The sequence below is a fragment of the Eptesicus fuscus genome, chromosome 10 (genome assembly GCF_027574615.1).
Source record: "Eptesicus fuscus isolate TK198812 chromosome 10, DD_ASM_mEF_20220401, whole genome shotgun sequence".
In the NCBI taxonomy this organism is placed as follows: Eukaryota; Metazoa; Chordata; class Mammalia; order Chiroptera; family Vespertilionidae; genus Eptesicus; species Eptesicus fuscus.
Window position 1 is genome coordinate 59,180,511 of NC_072482.1, and position 22,210 is coordinate 59,202,720.

General features: G+C 41.0%; 1 protein-coding gene across 1 annotated transcript in view; it reads right to left on the bottom strand.

Moving 5' to 3' along the window:
* Positions 1–22,210, bottom strand: part of PDSS2 (decaprenyl diphosphate synthase subunit 2) — a 197,916-nt gene that overhangs the window by 9,490 nt on the left and 166,216 nt on the right. The window contains exon 7 of the mRNA XM_008156109.3: positions 13,345–13,377. Coding sequence (XP_008154331.2) covers positions 13,345–13,377 — 33 coding nt within the window. The remainder of the gene's footprint in view (positions 1–13,344; positions 13,378–22,210) is intronic.

A 22,210-nucleotide genomic window follows, 5' to 3' on the forward strand; every position in this document is an offset into this window, starting at 1 on the left:
TCACATACCTTACATAATTTAAGACTATAATGTAGATTTCTTAAAAGAATAGTTTATTGATTTTTAGAAAGAGAGGAAGATAGAGAGAGAGAAACATCAATGAGAGAGTGCAATATCGATGGGCTGCCTCCTGCACACCCCCACTGACCACTGAGCCTGCAACCCAGGCATGTACCCTTGACCTCCAAGAATCCAACACCCAACTGAGTCACACTAGCCAGAGCTATAATGTAGATTCAACAAAAGCAAATGCAAACTTTGGCAGCATCAATGGGTGTACATCTCCAAAACACAGGCAGGAACGGTCACAGCACACTCTGATGGTCAACTCGTTTAGAAAACTGTATTCAGTTCTGGGTGCCGCTGCCACGTGTGAGAGGGGCATTCAAGATAGACTGGGACCAGTATGAGGATGAAGAAGCATTTCGCAACATGTCATCTAAGAAAATGTTTAACCTGGAGGAAAGGATTAAAGGAAATTACGAACGCTATCCTCAAATACCTAAAGCAATTAATTACATGGAAGAAGAAGCAGTCCTGTTCTACTAGTCTATGCTTCAGGGGACAGGCCAAAGCAATGAGGTGAAGTTCTGGGAAGCAGATTTCAACGACAAATAAGAAACAGCTTTCAAATGACTAGAGCTGTCTAACAACAGAATAATTATTTCTGACAAGTTGTGAACTCCTCCCTACTAATGGAAGCCCTCAGTGACTGGATGACCAAGTCAGAGAAAGTATGAATGAAACTCAGCAGGTGTGGGAGGTGGGACAATGCTGCTTCCAAAGTCCCATCCCAACTCCAAGATTTCAGATGCCAGCACTTCAGCGGAATGGCAGGATGGTGCAACAGGAAAAGCAACAACAAAACCTTCCTCTAATATGATAAAATGTGAAATGTATTGCAAACAACATAATAAAGCACTCCTTTTGACTTAGAGTAACAAATTATTTGCAAGAATCTATAGGAAAAAAATTCTACCAATCTTAACTAAATATCTTACTTTGGCAAAGACAGGAGATAGAAAAGAGAGAATTCTTAGTTATTTTCTCAATCACATGAATTCACATGCAAAATAATAAGAATTATATTAAACTGAAGCTTGAGAAGCAATCAGTGCTTCATGTTTTCCAAAGAAAAACTTAATGATTTATAAATAATCACAGCTTTATCCATATTCTGACTCCAAGCTAATTTTTAATTTTGGTATCACATGCCAATGAGAAACTTAATTATACACATTGAAATTCAAATAGCAAAACTAGGATCAGTTTGGCCAGTGTGGCTCAGTTGGTTGGAGCATCGTCTCGTACACCAAAAGGTTGCGGGTTCGATTCCTGGTAGGGCATGTGTGGGAGGCAACAAATGGATGTTTCACTCTTACATCTCTCTCTTTCTCTCCTTCACTCTCTCTTTCTCTCCCTCCCTTCTTCTCTAAAATCAATAAAAAAGATGTCCTCAGGTGAGGATTAAAAATATAAATAAATAAAAATAAAATAAAATGTTAACAAACAAACCAGGAACCATGAAACTTTTTAGTAAACTCTGTAATAGAAATTCAAAAGCGAAACAGAGCATAGGTTGTGGAGTGCAGCATGGAGCCAATCTTGCCTGTAGCTTTTTTTAGGAGTGAATCAATAAAGAGTAAGCTCTGTTATCTCATGACAAACACTATGCTGGTTATTTCATGAAAGAGAACACTGTGGGAGGACAGCATCACATCATGTGGGCATCAAGTAGTCCTGGGGCTATCTGAGGAACACATAAACTATGTAAGAGCGAACTTGGTTCCTATTATTGTACTTTAGCCTGTATCTGACTTAGACATTTACTTAGGTAAATGACTTAGACATTTCTTAAATCCTTCTCATGCCTCAATTTTCATCTGCTTTAATATTTGGATGCTGATACTTGGGAATCACTTCCCTCAAAGCTACTTCCACTACCACCACCATTCACAGGACCCTACATTCCTAACATCCTAACATGGATCCTGATACACATTTGCAGGATTAACACGTCTTCCAGACATAGGGGATTTCTACGTTATGGTGTTATAGAGGGTATATTTATAAACACAGATCCTTGTCTCCTTCAAAAAAATGATGATAAGAACTATATCTATAAAACTTTCTTAAAAGAGTGAAGAATGTTTATCAGTTTAAACGCGCCCCCGGGTCCGGGTGAGGCCATGTGTCCCTGGATCCGGGTGAGGTCTCGCGCACCTAGGTCCGGGTGAGGCCACGCGCCCCTGGGTCTGGGAGAGGCCACGCGCCCCTGGGTCCGGGTGAGGCCACGCGCCCCTGGGTCCGGGTGAGGCCACGCGCCCCTGGGTCTGGGTGAGGCCACGTGCCCCTGAATCTGGGTGAAGCCGTGCCCCTGAGTCCGGCCGAGACCAAACCAGAGGGAGTCGGACCTCCGTTACCACCATTTGTCCACCATCCAGAGCTGAGGGGTCAGTGCTGACATGTACACATAAGGAACTGGTGGACATTGAAATTGGGTCTCAAAAGAACTGTTGGTCCAGAAAGAAACTCACTACAGACTGATTCATTTGCCTGTCAGCATAACTATTATTGCTCGTCTCACATTCAGTTCTTATAAGTATATCTCTAGTGACACATGATCTTGCTCATCTAGGGGAAATGATGAACAACATAGACTGATGAACAAGAACAGAACCAGAAACAAGGAGGCATCGATCGGACTATCGGGCCTCAGAGGGAGGATAGGGGAGGTTGGGGGGAGGGGGGAGAGATCAACCAAAGGACTTGTGTGCATGCATATGAGCCTAACCAATGGTTAAGTTCAACAGGGGGTTGGGGCATCCGTGGGGAGGGGTGTGGGATGGGAATGGGGGGATGAGGACAAATATGTGACACCTTAATCAATAAAGAAATTAAAAAAAAATTTTAAAAGGAAAAAAAAAATCATAATTATCCTGGCTGGTGTGGCTCAGTGGTTGAGTGTTGACCTATGAACTAGGAGGTCATGGTTCAATTCCCAGTTAGGGCACATGCCCAGGTTGTGGGCTCAATTTCCAGTGTGGGGCGCGCAGCCGACCAATGATTCTCTTTCATCATTGATGTTTTTAACTCTCTCTCCCTCTCCCTTCCTCTCTGAAATCAATACAAATATATTTTAAGATATAATTATTGCACTGGTTCAGCAAACATAAATCCTAAGAGTCTTTTACTAGACAGTCACTATTTCTGAGACCAGGACTGTGTTAGATTATAGATTAATGCATAACACTTTTTGGGTGTTAGCAAGACAAGAACCTGCACATCCTCCCTTACTTTTTTCTGTAGTGTGTATGAAGCATCTTTTTTTTTGGTTTGTTTTTAATGTATATATTTTCTATTGATTTCAGAGAGGAAGGGAGAAGAGAGAGAGAGAGAGAGAGAGAGAGAGAGAGAGAGAGAGAGGAGGAGAGAGAGAGAGAAACATCAATGATTGAGAGAGACTCTTTGATTAGCTGCCTTCTGCACCTCCCCTCCCCAAACTGGGGATCAAGCCCGAAACCCAGGCATATGCCCTTGACTGGAATTGAACCTGGTACCCTTCAGTCCACAGGCTGACGCTCAATCCACTGAGCCCAACGGGCTATGGCTGAAGCATCTTGAGAAGCAGCATGGTGGCAACACACTGTAGAGTCAGTGGACCTGGGCAGAATCATGACTGTGAGATAGTAACTGTATGAACACTCTTAGGTAATGTGATCTGTTCTCCATGAAATGAAGGACTTCAGAGATAGAATTTGATAGGAACATCTGATCAGGTGTGTCTTGAACAGCATACACACTGAAAAACATGCGTGTGGTGGCCTGATGGCAGGCACCGTAGAGATCAGAGTGCGTACAAAGGCTTACAACCTTTCCTAACTGGTGCCCACAAATCTTGTCAGAGTGGATGGCAGATAAAGGTTGGAAGTTCCTGAGATCTAGAACAGGGAGACCTTCCACAAGGGGCACTCTTGTGCTATGCAGGAATCAATCTTCAGAGATTTATCTTGGGCTTTACTACGTCCTGGTGAATAGGTAAGACCTTTCATCAAGCCAGGAAGTCAAGCACTTGGGGGAAAGCGACAGAATCTACTCACCACAGTGTGTGTGTGTGTGTGTGTTGTGGGGGGGTGGGGGGTGAGTAGTGCTTGGGGATATGGCTTCATATGCACCAACTAAACAAATTACAGGTTTGTGATAGATCAAACATCTTGACATCACGAAATCCTCCCTGCTGTACAAAATCAGGCTGTAGGGGTAGTGGCCAAGTTTGGAAATATCAATCCAGGTCATGACAAAGACTTCTAACTTACTCAAAGCACATTCAGCATCTACAAACAAGTGCTTCTCCTTTCTCTCAAAAAATATAATTTTGGAAAACCCAAGTTTCTCCTTTGTATTTTTTTAATTTTTTTTTTTTATGATAAGGAGACAGACAATATTCCCTTCAGCTCTACTAAGAACTGTTTCAGGGGACTACACAGGCTCCTCTGTGGAGACAGAAGGCTCTCTCCCTACATAAAGGCACATAGGCGCTCCCTGTGCACAGGTGGCTCCTGATACCACTAACTAGGAGCACTAATTGAATCCAGCTATCCCACAGTGCAGAGCATTCACACACAGAACCAGCCTGGAGGGCATTTTTAGTTAGCTTTCTAGACTAAGATTCAAAAGGTTACTCCAATTGCATTTTTATTTCAAACCAGGGAGTGCAAGGCATTGAGGATATAATAATTTGATTAAAAGTGTACTTGGGGGGAAATAACAGGAGCAAAGGTGCAGTCAAATATATCTTATGAATTAAAAGTACAGAATATAGGCACAAACATTTGCCATACCGTGGGTCATTCATTCATTCATTCATTCATTCAACAGTAATTCAACAAATATTTATTGGTTATCTAGTATGTGTCAGGCACTGTGTTAGGCCCTCAGGGAACATATAATGGTGAGCAAAACCAGACGTGATTCCAGGCTTACAAATAAGACTGGTCATCAAAAATCTAAGTCTGCCGAAGCTTGCTGATAAATATTAGTTATTATATAAATATGTAATTTTTAGGGGCCAGTAATTCAAAATGGTTAATTTAAGAATGAAAGAGATTGCCCCACTAAATATTATTGTTATGAACTAAGTAATTTCACATTTTATATATAAAATTAGAAACCAAAGATCACAAAGTAGGAATATGTGATCTGAAGAAAAAGAAAAAAGACAATTGCTTAGAGGATTGAATTAAATTAGTATTAACAGTATTAGGCTAACAACTGAAAGGGTGGCACATTTTATGATGTCATCCAGAGGGTTACTGCTATCATTTAATAATTTTATTCATGATGCACTAGGGAACAGAGATTATGGTCATTAAATCTGTTGATGCCATTGAGGTGTGTGGGATTGCTAACACCTCAGAGAACAAGAATCCAATTTTAAAATAACATTAAGAAATTAGAAGAATAGATCATCAAAGCAAGATGATAGTCACTGAGGACCAATGCAAAATAATATACTAGAAGCCTTTAGGAGGAAAAACACTAGCTTGATGATGGGCAAGGAATAAATGTCCAGAGGGCAACTGTTTTGCAAAATGACTTGAAGGCTTACGATAAGGCACACCCTGGTTAAAGGCATTAATGACTGCATGTGTGATTAGAATTTATTTTGATTAAAATTTTCACATGATCCACAAAGCTTCTAAGCTTTATTGTGAACAAAAACTGATCAATGATTATTTTTCCATCATTAATAATTATATATTGGAGGAGATTTGGAATCAGAGCAGTAGTTGCAAAAACTGATTTTAGTAGATCAATTGTTCTGAAAAACAGATTAAGCAAAATCCATTCATTATTGCTGTAAGGCAAAGCACTTGTCTAAAATGTGATTGCCAAAAAAGAATAATAACTGGTTTTATCTGCTTTTTAAGGAAACAAGGAGTGGGGATTTAGACCAACACTTGCAATGCCTGCCTAGGGCTAGGTTCCCTCCTCCTCAGCTGTCCTCCTGCACCTCAGCCCCTCTGAGGCCCAGCACAAAACCTCACAGTGGAAAAACATTTACATTCTTCACTTGTGCTTCTCTGCCTATCGCCATAGAAGCAAGCAATTCTTTAGGAGCCTAAAATTAAATTCTGATTATATCAGTAAAAACACATTTTTCAATTCTCAGTAGCCCCAGTTATAATCTGAAAAATTCCAATTCAAATTAGAGTACACTTTGAAAGCAGAAATCCTTAAAAAATACAATGTACTTCTTATTTTAAACATGCTTAAATGTGGTCAACTTAATGCCCTTATTTACATTTTTATGTGTTATATTCCAGTCTTTATCAAGCATATAACATTTTACATAGTTGCATTTATATGATTAATGGCATTTGAATTTGGATAATTTTTCTTTTTCTTTTTTTTTTGTTTTTCTTTCGTCTTTTTTCTTTTGGATAATTTTCCTTGAAATTCTACAGGGTGGGGCAAATGTAGGTTTAGAGTTGTTTGCATGGAAAATAATACAATAATGAATAAATAATAATATAAGAATAAGCTGTGTTTCCTGTACTCACGACTGTAAACCTACTTTTGCCCCTGTTTTATAAACATCTGATCTAATTGGACCACAAGTCCTTTATGGAAAAAGATGGGGGAGGGGAATATCAATGCTTCTACATAATCTCCATAATTATCACTAAAACAGGAATCCTAAATGTTCAGACAACTTTACGAGGTTAGAGGAAGTGAGAGATTGCATGCATAAGTGATGCTGTATGGGATATTCTACCAAGGAGCTAATGTAAAGCCCCAGGGTAGGAGATGCAGCATCTGCCCAAGAAAGGGGTACAGGGAGGAGAAAACACAGCAACATCTGGTCTCTACATGTGCCAATGTGAAAAATTCTCAGAGCCAGTTAGCTAGGGCTTGGGATAGAACGAGCAGGCAAAAATTGCCAAAAAAAGAAAAAAAAAGAAAGAAAGAAAGAAAAAAAAGAGACTGGCTTTGTCAGTAAAGAAAGGGCAATAATATTATAGCAAATTTTATATTCAAGATTGAAAAAAAGAATTTTGGACTCAATATGCAGCAAAGTGTTTGACATGATCTATGTAGAATAAAAGAGAAAAACCAGCTAAAAGGGCTACCTTGGAAGGAGAATCAGGACATGTGAGGCAAGGCTCTTTTTTCTTCGTAAAGGGAAGTGATGACATGTGATCATGCAAATACAAATGCAAATGTCTGTGGACAGCACTGTTAGATGGTTGGAAGAGAATTTTAATGTGCACCCTATGCAAATGCGTTTTATAACAAAACAAAATGTGTAAGGCCTTCTGAGGGCGGGAGGGAGGAGGGAGCAGCCCTTCTGCACACTGCCTGAGAGGCACGGGAGGACGAGGACCGAGCCAGGAGAATGTGCCGCACTGGGATCCTGAACAAACTCTAGGAGAGAGCGCAAGTCAAAAAGCTCAGCTGGTTGAGCCTCTTCCCATGCACCAAGAGGTCACCTGTTTGATTCCCGGTCAGGGCACAAGCCCGATTGCAGGCTTGATCCCCAGTGCAGGGCATGCAGGAGGCAGTCGATGGATGTTTTTCTTTCTCCCTCTCCCTTTCTCTCTCTAAAATCAATTAAAAATTTTTTTTAAAAAAAATCTCTCTAATGAATTAACACCTGCAAGATCTTTCTTTATCAAGTGCTTAATCTTGAGCAATTCTCTAAGCTTAGAGTGAACTTATCGAGTAAGAAGACATTAGAAAGAACAACTCTCTCTTCTGTACTGAGTCATGGGGAAAATTATATGAACTGCACAGCAAAGACTGGAGATGAATATAAAGAAAGCTTCTGTAAATTTAGACTCTTTGTGTCAAAATTAGCATGAATTGTCAAGCCCATTTACGGCTCCATCCTAGGCACTCGTGAAAGACGAGCAGAGGCCGCTTCAGTGCTGACCGGCTGTGGTTCTGACCAAGTGACATGTACACATATCTGCATATTTGCAGCAATTATAAAAAGGAAATTAGGAAAAAGCCTGCATCTCTGTGATGGAGATATTTAAGCAAGCCATTCTGAATGTGTTAAAAAATTAAAATTGTAGAAAGCCAAACCATAGGTGCCATGTTTTGCCTGAAGTGGTAAAAATACCATCTGCCCAGTCTTTTAGCAGCATGCTTGTGTCACGTAGCAGTAGGCTAAACTACAGGCATACGCTCGGCTCCAGCTGGGGGAAATACACAGACGCTTGTAGATGTTTTTCTAAGCAAGAGTAGGCAACATATTCCCTTTCCTTCAGACATGTATGTTAGTTACCATAGCAAACTGCGTGCAACTGCGGTCCGAGGAGCTTCGCCAGCAGTCCCAGCACACGGCCACAGATTCCTGCAGTTCCGTAGGTGGCACTCTTCCCTCTAGCACTGAACTGAATCACAGAGCTTAACCTTGGGGCCAGAAGCCTCCACAACCAGACTGCAGACCAATCACTGTAATTAAGGTCCCCAGGACATTGTGCATATCAGCAAAACTGGTAGCACCAGCTTCTCCGTCACAATTCACTCCTGGTAATTACATTCTGTCTAATAAAACTCCTCCTGCAGTTTTAACTAGGTAAGTAAGATATTTCTTGTTTTTCCATTTTAGAAGCTACTGGGTAGAATCGCCTTACAGTTAAGCAGCTGCCTTCCCTGCCCAGCCCCCAGGGGGACGAGTTTCCGTCGTGGGTAGAGGACGCCTGTGCTTGTGTTAACCACCTTACCGAGGCGGGAGAGACTTAATGAATTAATAGTTGTCGAGGGCTTTCATATCTTAAGATGAAAGGCACTGCAGCCGTGCAAAGCATTTATATCCAGACTCTACTACAACAGGAACTCAATTAAAAAGTAATTCAATTTCTTATTTGAGTGTTTGCATACAGACCACTGTTTTGCTGAATGTGACAGACATCCTACAGATCCAGCTGAGGCTAATTTTGAATCTATGGCCTCTTCTACCCTTTCTCCTTCTGCCTTGCCATTCTGAGGCTGACTAAATCTGAGGTGGCATCTACAGCCACAGAGCACTCAGACAAAATAATTTCCTTTGGCTCTTGAAATCTTATTTTTCAGATAAAATTTGGCTTTTGAGTAAATACTCACAACTTGGCAATACAGAAATTTCCAGCAACAGACAAATTTCATGACGGTCTCCAGAAATAGCCACTGAGTTTCCAATGTAGTTTTACAGATAAACCCACCAGGGAAGCCCTAAGTCACTAGGCACGGTGCCTGCAAGTCAGCATGAGCACTGTGACCACACAAAATGAGATGAGCAGAACTGAGGTCATGATGTGTATACGGCACAAGAGAATACGCAAGCTGCACCCTGCCGACATCTCCTCCATACTTAGTAGCGATGGATATAATCTATCTTCTTGTGGTACTTGGGTTTAGGTCAGTGTAAGGATGAGAGGTCTGGATTAATTACCTAGATACAGTCATGCCCTTAACTATCGGAATACCGCCACATACTAGTATTCCAGGTGGTGGGTTTCTGTTTACTGCAGGAGATACATGGTCACTGGGCACTTGGGAAGGTAAACTTAGGGCTCCTGAACATTGGAACGGACTGTGTTGTATAGTCAATATGCTGTTAAAAAGGCTAATTTGAGTCTACAATTCTTGATTCCAGACCTCTTGCAGTGTCCTGCACTTCTAGCATAACTCTGACGCAACACTCATCCAACGCATTTATCAGGAACTCCTATGTGAAAGCCAGTGTTGGACACGGGTGACACAACCATGGACAAAGAGCCACCCCGTGCCTTGCCTGCAGGGCTCTGTAGTCTAGTAGAAGAAGGAAACAAGCACCTAAATAAAAATGAAAAATGTTAAGAAGAAAAATAAAATAGAGCAAATGGGGAGTGGCTACTTAAGATAGGGAGGTCTGAGTCCAGGAAGTGTGTGATGGAGAGGCCTGTGGCAGTCTTGTTCACGGTGGGAGTCAGTACCCACACAGTGCGGCAACATATTAAATGTCAAATACATAGCGATTGGGTGGGTGAAGTGGATAAAGGAATGAATCTGCACCGCAGAAATATACAAGATAAGAATGTCTCCTCTCAAATTTGGAATGGGCCTAAAGAATAAAACAGCACTACTCTAAATTGCTTGTTTTATACTAAAGAAACTGAGGAAAGACTGAAGAGGTCAAGTGATTGATACCGGATTTTTGTTGTTAATTTTCACCTGAGGATATTTTTTTCCATTTTTTTAACTTTATTTTTATTTCTTTTTAGAGAGAGTGGAAGGGAGGAGGAGAGAGAGAGGGAGAGAAACTTTTTTTTTTTTATATATATATTTTATTGATTTTTCACAGAGAGGAAGGGAGAGGGATAGAGAGTTAGAAACATCGATGAGAGAGAAACACCGACCAGCTGCCTCCTGCACAGCCCCCACCGGGGATGTGCCCGCAACCAAGGTACATGCCCTTGACCGGAATCGAACCTGGGACCTTTCAGTCCGCAGGCCGACGCTCTATCCACTGAGCCAAACCGGTTTCAGCAGGAGAGAAACATTGATGTGAGAGAGACACATCGATCAGTTGACTCCTGCACATGCCCTGACCAGGGCCGTGGAGGAGCCTGCAACTGAGGTATGTGCCCTTGACTGGAATGGAACCCGGGACCCTTCAGTCTGCAGGCCAACACTATCCACTGAGCCAAACCGGTTAGGGCTGATATCAGAGCTCGGTCCCGGGGTGTTTGATCTATTTTTTTCTTTTTTTCAAACTTCTTCCATTGTATGTGCTTCTGCAATAAGAAACCCTAAAGGAGTTCTTTGAGTCATAAATAAGCAGAATGATGAATAGTTACTCAATTGCTTTACTTTTGGGTTCATAAGTTAGCTGTCTTTTACTATCACAGTAAAATCCTGGCCTTTATCTCCCAACTAATTTATTACAACCTTTCTCTGCAACCTTCTCAATCTAGTTAATACCTGCAACAGGTGTCAAAAGCTTTCCTTTCTTCTCTGATTACGATAAAAAACCCTATACCAGATTTTCTCCTGAACTAACTTCATGTGCCTTCTATTTTCTCACTCATTCACTCACTCACTCACTCACTCACTCACTCACCAAGTGCCAAGCACTGTGTTAGGCACCACGTGTACAAAGACAAATAAGACACTGTCCCTGCCCTCAGAGAGCTCACAGGCCATGATCTGGCTCTTAAGTGGATCACGATAACAGTAAGTGCAGTGACTGAGACCCCCAATGTACAGAAGAACGGAGGAAAGCATCTACTCCAGCCCGGGGAACCAGGGAGGACTTGCTACAGCACATGATCCTAAATTAAGCCATACAGGAGAGCAGGAGGGGCCAGATAAAGGGGGAAGGGCATTCCGAGCAGAGGGGTCAGTATGAAGAACAGAAACTGCATGCTTTATGTAATTTGGTGCCGCTGGAGCGCAGGGTAGAAGGAGAAGAAGCCGGAGAGTCCCTCTCGGGGGTGTGATCACACAGAGCTTTATATGCCAATCTAGCAAGCTTTGAAATTGCTTTACAGACAACATGGAGCTAACGAAGGGTTTTAAGCTGGAATGCGAAATTGTCTGATTTGTGGTTCTGACATTCTGAGTACTAATGGATTTGTGGGGACAAGGGAGAGGCAGGGAGACCAGTTAGGCTTTCCAGTGGTTCAGATGAAGGGACTTACATTGAGCAATGGCTGAAAAGATCAAGAGGGGTTGGATTCAAGATAATTTAGGACATAAAATAGGCATGACTTGGTCATGGAATATAGGGTGAGGAAGTAGGAGCACTCAGGGTGACTTCTAAGTTTCTCATATGGCTGACTGGTGGGATGATAAGTGCCAACAACAGGAGAGAGAAAAGTAACAAGGACCAGAGCTATAACACTAACAGTGGACCCTAATGGACACTATGGACTTTGGGTGATAATGATGTGTCAATGTAAGTTCATTGTAACACATGTACTAGTACCGCTCTGGAGCAGAATATTGATGGTGCGGGAGGCTGTGCCTGTGTGTGGATGAGTGGGAACTCTAAACTTTTTGCTCAATTTTGCTGTGAACCTAAAGCTGCTCTAAAAAATAGTCTATTAAAAAAAAAAAAAAAGACCAGAGATGTCAGGGAAGGTGCTGAGTTCCACTTAAGATGCATTGAGCTCCTTTGCCTGTGGGAGACCCAAGAGGATATGTCCACAACCCACATGTGGGTATCTGATAAGACTCAAGCACACATCTAAGACAAAGTGACAGATATGGAAGTTCTCAGGTTAGAGGTGCTCCTATTATCTAATTTTCTTGAGAAACAGAGAAAAGGAGGGACTGCATTCCAGGCAGGGAAAGGAGTCAGAGTAAAGGCGTGGAGCCAGGGTGGAAACCTGGGCGGCCAGGAGAGCACAGGGTTCCGGTCAGCCCTGAGAGAGCGCTGTGGGTTTCAGTTGTTTCCCCTGCAAGCAGGGCCCTTACAGGTCATATTTCTCCCTCCCTGTCTTTGGAGTGCAGGTGTGCTCACACCCTGGATATTCCTGCTGCTGTATAAGCCAGATGGTTAACATGTTCCTTTAGCCAAGCAGCTATATGCATCCCACACACCTGCTAAAATGTTCCATTTGTCCCTGAAGGGAAAACAGAATGCGACCCAAGTGTGTTCCTAGACCTCACTGGTAAACTGAAATCTGAACTCCCCAAAGCAATTTTCAACCAACGATGTGTGTCAAATTATCTGCAGCACCTTCTCTCAAACCCTTCCTCCTGCCCCTGCCCCTGCCCCGCTCTTCCCACCAGGGGATTTTGATCTCGGTGAAAGAGGGGGTGATGCAATGGTAACCTAGGCATGTGTGTTTTCAAGAGCTCCAGAGGTGATGTGAGAAATACTGCCTTCAGGAGCCGGAGTCTGCCCTGTTTGGTGCTTCCTAGGTATGATCTGATGGCATAAAAGCTCTTTCCATCCACTGGCCAAAGATCTATCCTTCCAGCAATGCTTCCTGATCTTACTTACCTTGTTTATTTTTTTCTTCATAGCACTTACACCCACCTGGCATTATATTATGTATCCATTTAGTTTTTTTATTAGTTATCTGTCTCCCCCACTAGAGTGTAAATGTCTGGAAAGGAAAGACTGGATCTGATTCACTGCTGTATTCCTAACACCTACCCTGGTGTCTGAATGAAGCAGGCGCTCAATAAATAAACTTATTGTTGAATGAATCTTACATTACCTGCTAATGCCTGTTACTTAACAGGGAATGTTCCTCAGCTTTGAATGTGATTATTCTTTTCACCTTTCAAATATAAGCAAAAAACAAACAAACACCAAACTGAAATGTACACAACTGTGTGCTATAAATAAAATTTACCTACCTTAGCATAGTCTAATCTTCCTTTCTCTTGAGCCTAAAATAGAAAAGGGAAATATTAATTCATCAGTTCTTTAAAAATTTAGTATTTGTGTATATACTTCAGTAGGTAGTCTACATATAAGACATTCAAACATAGTGACAACTTGAGAGAACAGCACAATGAGCACACACGTACGCTCTATCTAGATTTGACAGTAGTAGACAAACTCTTCACCCCTTCCTGCTTTAGCACACATCTTGTAAGCATAAAACATCTCATACATAACCACATGTCCATTCTCAAAGTAAAAAAAGTAACAATAATGACATACCATCTAAGATACAACTCCATATTCTCCAATTGACCCTAGAATACTTTTCATAGCTTTGTTTATTTTACCCAAACCAGAATTAGTCAAGGTTCACACATTGCATTTGTTTTTTTAAAACTTTATTTTTATTGTTGACACTATTACAGGTAAACCTAGCGCTCCCTCCGCCCCCCACTTTGCCCATTTCCACCCAGCTCCCTTCCCTCTGTCCATCACTCTGTTGCCTGTGTCTATGGGTTATGCATATATGCTCTTTGGCTAATCTCTTCACCTTCTTTACTCCAGTCCTCCTACCCCCTTTTCCCCTCTAACTTCTGTCAGTCTGTTCTATGTATCCATACCTCTGGTCTTATTTTGTTCATCAGTTTATTTTGTTTATTAGATTCCATATACAATTGAGATCATATGGTATTTGTCTTTCTTTGACTGGCTTATTTCACTTAGCATAATAATCTCCATCCATGCTGTCACAAAAGGTAAAAGTTCCCTTTTTAAAATTATTATTATTATTTTTGTATTTTTATTGATTTCAGAGAGGAAGGGAAAGGGAGAGAGAGATAGAAACATCAATGATGAGAATCATTGATTGGCTGCCTTCTGCACGTCCCCCACTGGGGATCAAGCCCATAACTCAGGGCTTGACTGGAATTGAACCCAGGACCCTTCAGTCCGCAGGCCAATGCTCATTCCACTGAGCCAAACCAGCTAGGGTGAAAAGTTCCCTTTTTATGGTTGTGAAGTATTCCAGGTGTAAATGTACCATAGCTTTTCCTATCCACTCTACTGATGGGCACATGTGCTGCTTCCAGATCGTGGCTATTGTAAATAACACTGCTATGAACACAAGGTGCATATTCTTGTGTGCCCTTTCTGATTAGTGTTTTGGATTCTTGGAATACATTCCCAGGGGTCACTGGTCAAAAGGCAGTTTCATTTTTACTTATTTGAGAAGCTCTGTATTGTTTTCCACTGTGGCTGCACCAGTCTACATTCCCACCAACAGTGCACGAGTATTCCCTTTTCTCCACATCCTCACCAGCACTTGTTGACTTATTGATGATAGCCATTCTGGCAGCTGTGAGGTGATATCTCACTGTGGTTTTAATTTGCATCTCTCTTATGATTTATGACATTGAGCATTTTTGTTTTTTTCATATGTTTATTAGCCATCTGTATGTCCATTTTGGAGAAGTATCTATTCAGGTCCTTTGCCCATTCTTTAATGAGATTGTTTGTCTTCCTGGTGTTGAGCTGTATGAGTTCTCTGTATATTTCGGAAATTTACCCCTTATCAGATGTATCGTTGGCAAATATTTTCTCCCATCCAGTGGATTCCCTTTTCATTTTGTTGATGGTTTCTTTTGTTGTTCAGCTTTTTAGTTTAGAAGTAATCCCATTTGTTTATTTTTTTCTTTGTTTCTCTTGCTCTAGGAGATATATAAGCAAAAATATTGCTACAAGGGATATCTGGACTTTACTGCCTATGTTTTCTTCTAGGATTTTTATGGTTTTGTAATTACATTTAAGTCTTTAATCCATTTTGAGTTTATTCTTGTGTATAGTGTAAGTTGGTGGTCTAGTTTCATTTTTTTTGCATGTATCTGTCCAATTTTTCCAACACCATTTATTGGAGAAACTGTCTTTATTCTGTTGCATGCTCTTGCCTCCTTTGTCAAATATTAATTGACTATAAATATGTGGGCTGATTTTTGGGCTCTCTGTTCTGTTCCATTGATCTATATGCCTATTCTTATACTAGAGGCTCAATGCACGAAATTCATGCAAGAGTAGGCCTTTCTTCCCTTGGCTGCCTGCACCGGCTTCCCTCTGGCACCCGGGACCTGGGCTTCCCTCGAAGCCCTGGCTTTGTCCGGAAGGTTGTCTGGTTTAATTAGCATATTATACTTTTATTATTATAGGTGCCAGAATCAGGCTGTTTTAATTTCGATGGCCTTGTAATATAATTTGATATTAAATTGTGACACCTCCAACGTTGTTCTTCTTTCTCAGGATTGCTGAAGCTATTCAGGATCTTTCTTGGTTCCATATACATTTTTGGAATATTTGTTCTAGGTCTGTGAAATATGCCAGTGGTATTTTAATAGGAATTGCGTTGAATCTTTGCTTTGGGTAGCATGGACATTTTAATGATGTTAATTCTTCCAATTCATGATCACGGTATATGCTTCCATTTATTTGTATCTTCCTCTATTTCCTTTTTAAATGTCCTATAGTTTTTCTGAATACAGGCCTCTTACCTCCTTGGTTTTTTGTTGTTGCATGCATTTGGTTTTAATGTCTAGGTTAAGTCTACACTAGTCCCTCTCCATTTTTCATGACATGAAAATAAAAACTATTAACTTTTTTCATAAAAATCATTGACTTTTTGAAGAGACCAGAGCAGCTGTCTTATAAAAATGTCTTTTGGGATTTGTCATATTACTTCTACATTGTGTCGTTTAACTTGTCCCAATTTGCTTGAAAACTGGAAGCTGGGTCTGAGGAAGCTTGCTTAGGTTTAGGTTAAGCATTTTTGGCAAGAACACTTTATGCGGACTTTTATGTACTTCACATTGCATCAATTCAGGAGGCACACAGTGTCAGAGAGAAAACGAGGTTTATAAACTTGGTCCTGATTCTTCTTGCTTCTTTACAATCTTTTAAAAATTTATCCAATATGCCTGAATTTTGTTTTTCTAATTTTCATAGTGTCATAATAAGACACTGGTCATGTATTAAATGTTAACACCATCACAAACCACTTTAAGTTAAAATTGTGACTTGAACATTTTCTTTAAAAACATTTTAAAAAATTGATTTCAGAAAGAAAGGGAGAGGGAGAGATAGAAACAGCAATGATGAGAGGGATTCACTGATTGGCTGCCACTGGGGATCGAGCCCGAAACCTGGGCATGTGCCCTGACCAGGAATTGAACCATGACCTTCTGGTTCATAGGTTCATGCTCAACCACTGAGCCACACCAGCTGGGCCTTCTCCTTGTCTCTTGCTGATTAGTATGGATTGCTCAGGCACAGCACTTTTTTGTTGTTGTTAATCCTCACCTGAGGATATTTTCCCATTGATTTTTAGAGAGAGTGGAAGAGAGAGGGAAAGACAGAAATATGGATGTGAGAGAAACACATCGGTTGGTTGCCTCCTGCACAGCTCAGCCAGGGCCTGGGCCAGGGAGGAGCCTGCAACCGAGGTACATGCCCTTCACCAGGATTGAACCCAGGACCCTTTGGTCCCCAGGCTGATGCTCTACCCACTGAGCCAAACCAGGTAGGGATTAAATAATGCAGAATCGTTCCTGTTCTCAAACTCCTTCCTGCAAACATCTGTCATCTCATGACTTTTAATTTTGTTTCTGTTCTAACAGCTCCTCTTCATTCTAGGTGTTTCAACATTCTCATCTTTCAGTATTTAACACAAAAGACATGTTAAAAGTGTTGAAAATAGTATTTGTTGAAAGTTAAGAAGTTGGGGAACTTTTTTGTGTCTTGAGATTGCAGGCAAAGTGTGGAGAAACTATATAATTTACGATGACTTAGGGTGGACTTGTCCTTCTGGGAGCACTGAGCCATTTCCCAGTTTGTCTCATGAAAACGAAAATCAACAGTGTTTCTTCAGGTGGTGAGAGTGAACCTAATGCTGTTTACAAATCAGGACTTCTAGAGTAGTCCTATTATAAATTCTTATAAAACCATTTTTCTCATCACATACTTTGCTCATAAACTAATCATCTTAGAGAATTCTATTATTTGGAAGTATTGGTGCTTAATTAATCCCAAGCTATTTTCAAACTCTCATTTTATTTTGTATTCTTAGTGTGGCCACCACCCTTTCACCCAGAGATACACTTTGCTGGGGAGGATGACCGAGAAACCCCATGTCTGTAATCCACATGTGTGCAGTAACAGCCCTTAAATGTTTTGAAGGCTGAGAGATTAGAAGGCTACATAGAAATGGCAGCATGATCACCACCGCCATTACAACCTGAGCAGACTGTAACTACTGATAGGTAGCTCACCCGAATGACCTTTTTAAAATAACAAAACAAAACATTTTAATTGATTTTAGAGAGGAAAATAGAGGGAGCTAGAAACATCGATGAGAGAGAATCATTGATCGGCTGCCTCCTGCACGCCCCACACTGGGGATCGAGCCCACAACCCAGGTATGTGCCCTGACCGGGAATCGAACCGTGACCTCCTGGTTCATAGGTTGATGCTCAATCACTGAGCCACGCTGGCTGAGCCCGAATGACCTCTTATGTTATCACAACAAACATTCTAATTCTGTGAAACCATTTCATCCTGGGCTGCTTTAGCTTGCACATAAAAGTACCATTTACCATTTACTTTATAGAGCAAAATTATAAATATTTAAGTTTTTGTAGGTACTATATATATATATATTTCCAGCTGCTCTGTGGGTTAATATCTACTTATGTCATATACACTTCTGAAGTACACATTCTGATAGAAAACATTTCTTTTCACAAAAAGCTTTTAGAATAAAAATGTAGCAAATTAGAAACGGATGCAAAGGATGATTTAATCCCTTATATAGATAGTATTTCTCAGTAAGCACTGTCTATTCCATTTCTTTTTGTAAAACAGTTAATTTGGGAGAGGCTATAGTTTCTATTTCACCTGATGGGTGAAACAGAATACGGTAATTCCACTCACTAAATAATCACCCGTTGTGCAGTTATTAGGCGTAGGCACCAGCGGCACAGCCATGAACAGAACAGACGGAGACCTCTGCCTTTAGACAGGCTTCGCATCCAGTCTCCCTCAGAACCAAGGCTCCATGCGCCGGGGAGTTTCTCCCCTGCTCACTCTGCAGTCCGTGTCTGGATCAGTGCTAACATACAGTAGATGGTCAACGATACCTGGTGAATGAATGAACAGATGGATGGATGCTTTTTCTTTATAGGTGTTGGTTATGTACTATCTATTCAGGAAACTTACAAAGCAAAGTTCACTTTACTCACTCTTAGTTCTAGGAAAGCTGGGTGTTCAGGTTCAGAGTCAGTATGTAGCAAATGTGGAGCCACTGGATGTGTCTTACAAATATTTTTTTATCCAAATTGAACATTATCACATTTTCACTTCAGTACCCAGCTTCTAAGTGGACTAAGGAAGGGAACCTATAGAAAATAAAGAATTCATGAAAATCAAGTGTAGAACAGAGAGGAATGAGCTAGTAGTCTTCTCAGAGGCAGTGGTTTAGTGTAATTAAGTGCCTCAACCTGAAGGCAGTATGTTAAAATGAAGAGAGCCTAGAATGGAAGTCAGGCGCCCTCGGAAGATTTCAACATGACATCACAAAGCCACTGGTGTTAAGTAGGTCTTGTCTACAGAGGAAAGCAAGTGGCCTAAGACCTTATCTGTGACCATTCCAGGAGGCACTGTGACCTGGGAGGATGGATATGCTGGGAGACAGGAAATATGTTCATATGGTCCATAATATGTTAATACCTTGGATAATTTTAAAAATTTTATGTGGGCCTTTATTTTTTTATCTGTAAATAGGAGTTCTGGACTGGACCAGACCAGGTGTTCGCAAACGCTGGGCTCTCACAAACACTGGGCTGGCGGTAGCAGAATCACTTGGGCAGCTTGTTAAAAATACAGATCCTCTGAATCCTGGCCCTGAGATTCCGATCCATTTGAGGATCACTGGTCCAACCTACATCTAATGTCCTTTTCGACTTGGGCTTCTGGATGCACCAGTGTTTACTTATAAAAGTTAAAAGAGAACAACTTTATAAACTCCTTAAAGTCTCAAGGAAAATGGAGTGCTGTAACTTCCCTTTTTCTGACACCTGCCACTTGTGTATATTTCTAGCAGAGCAAGATTTTATTAAAATAACTTTCTCACTGGGGACCAAAATAGGCCGGTATAAAATACATGCAGACGGTATTTCAACAGCAAGCAGTGCTGAACCTCTCCCTGCCACACTGTTCATTTCCAGGAGCCCAGTAAATTCTACCATACATGGCAATTCCCCAAGGGCTTCATTACTAGGGTCTGTAAAGACGGATTCACTCATCTTTTTGCCTCCTGTAGGTGTGCTTCTTGTCAATCCAGGCCATGAGAAAAGAAAGTAATTTTTCCTAATCTTTAGTAGTTCACAGAACATGTATGGTTTGAACCTTGTTTTATCTTAAAAACATGTGAAATGGGGGTCGGGGGGGAGAATCTGAAATGGCAGCAGAGTAGGCGGAAGCTGTACTCACCTCCTCCCAGAACCAAACTGGAATTACAACTAAAATATAGAGCAACCAACCCGAATAACCAACTGAAGACTAGCTGAACAGAAGTCTTATAACCAAGGATTTACAGAAGAAGCCACATGGCAAAAGGGGCTGGCCCTGCTCCCACAGGCGGTGGTTGAGATTCCAGAGGGATATGTCAGCTGCAAAGGTTTCCCCCTGAGAAGAGTGGGGTCTCAAACCCAAAGCGGACTCCCCCACCCACAGCACCACAGCTGTGAAGAGGTGTCCACATTATATCTGTCTGCAAAAATCAGCAGGGACAGATTACAATTAATGAAATTGAAGCAGTAATAAAAACACTTCCAATAAACAGAAGTCCTGGACTGGATGGCTTCACAGGTAAATTTTACCAAACATTCAAAGAAGAACTAACACCTATTCTTCTCAAAGTATTACAAAAAATTTAAGAGGAGGGAAGGCTCCGAAGCTCATTTTACGAGGACAGCATTATCTTAATTCCAAAACCAGATAAAGACACCACAAAGAAAATTATAGGCTGATATCTCTGATGAACACACATGCTAAAATCCTCAACAAAATATTAGCAAACCAGGTTCGATTCCCGGTCAGGGCGCAGGCCCCGGGTTGCGGGCTCGATCCCCAGTGTGGGATGTGCAGGAGGCAGCTGATCAATGATTCTCTTTCATCATTGATGTTTCTATCTCTCTCTCCCTCTCCCTTCCTCTCTGAAATCAATAAAAATATGCATAAAAAAACCTCAGCAAAGTGGGAATAGAGGGAGCATACCTCAACATAATAAAAGCCATGTATGACAAACCCACAGCCAACATCATAATGAATGGGCAAAAACTAAAAGTGTTTCCCTTAAGATCAGGAACAAGAGAGGGATGTTGGCTTTCACCCCTCTCTTTTTTTGTTTTGTTAATTCTCATCCAAGAATATTTTTTCCATTGATTTTTAGAGAGATGGAAGGAGGGAGGGGGAGCGAGATATTGATATGAGAGACATTAATTGGTTGCCTCCCACATGCACCTCACTGGGGCCTGGGATTGAACCTGCAACCCAAGTATGTGCCCTTGATTGGGAATCGAACCCATGGCCCTTTTGTGCGTGGGCTGATGCTCTAACCACTGAGCAAACAGGCCAGGGCCACCTCTCTCTTTTCTAAAAAATATGTTTTATTAATTTTTTAGAGAGAGAGGAAAAGAGAGGGAGAGAGAAACATCAGTGTGCGAGAGAAATATCGATCAGCTGCCTCCTGTTCACATCCTAACCAGGGACTGAACCTGCAACCTGGGCATGTGCCCTTACTGAGAATTGAACTGGAGACCTTTTGGTTCACAGGATGACATTAAACCAACTGAGCCACACTGGCCAGGCTTGCTTTCACTACTCTTATTCAACATTGTACTGGAAGTCCTAGCCATAGCAGTCAGACAAGAAGAAATAAAAGGCAGCCAAATTGGAAAGGAAGAAGTAAAACTGTCATTATTTGAAGATGACATGATACTGTATAGAGAGAACCTAAAGATTCCACCAAGAAACTACTAGAACTGATAAATGAATTCAGTAAAGTAGCAGGATACAAAATAAACATCCAGTAATCAGTTGCATTTTTATGCACTAATAATAAAATATAAGAAGGGGAAACTAAGAAAACAACCCCATTCACAATTGCTTCCAAATAATAAAATACGTTGTAATAAATTTAACCAAGGACGTAAAAGACACATACTTGAAAAATTTTAAGACACTGAAGAAAGAAACTGAAGAAGATACAAATAAGTGGAAGCATACATCGTGTTCACGGATAAGAAGGCTTAACATTATTAAAAGGTCCATACTACCCAAAGCAATCTATAGATTCAACACCATTCCTATCAAGATACCAATGGCATATTTCACAGAACTTGAACAAATATTCAAAAAATTTATATGGAACCACAAAAGACCCCAAATAGCCTCACCTAGCCTGAAAAAGAAGAAAGGAGAAAGTTGGAGGAAGCAAACTGTTATATCAAACTGCTATCAAACTACTGTACTACAAGGCCATAATAATCAAAATAGTATGGTACTGGCATAAAAACAGATATATAGATTAATGGAATGAAATAGAGAGCCAGAAATAAACCCATGCCTCTATAGTCAGTTAATATTTGACACAGGAGGCAAGAACATATAATGGGTTAAAAACAGTCTATTCAATAAATGGTGTTGGCAAAACTGGACAGATATGTGCAAGAAAATGAAACTAGACCACCTTCTTACATTGTGCACAAGAATATACTAAAAATGGGTTAAAGACTT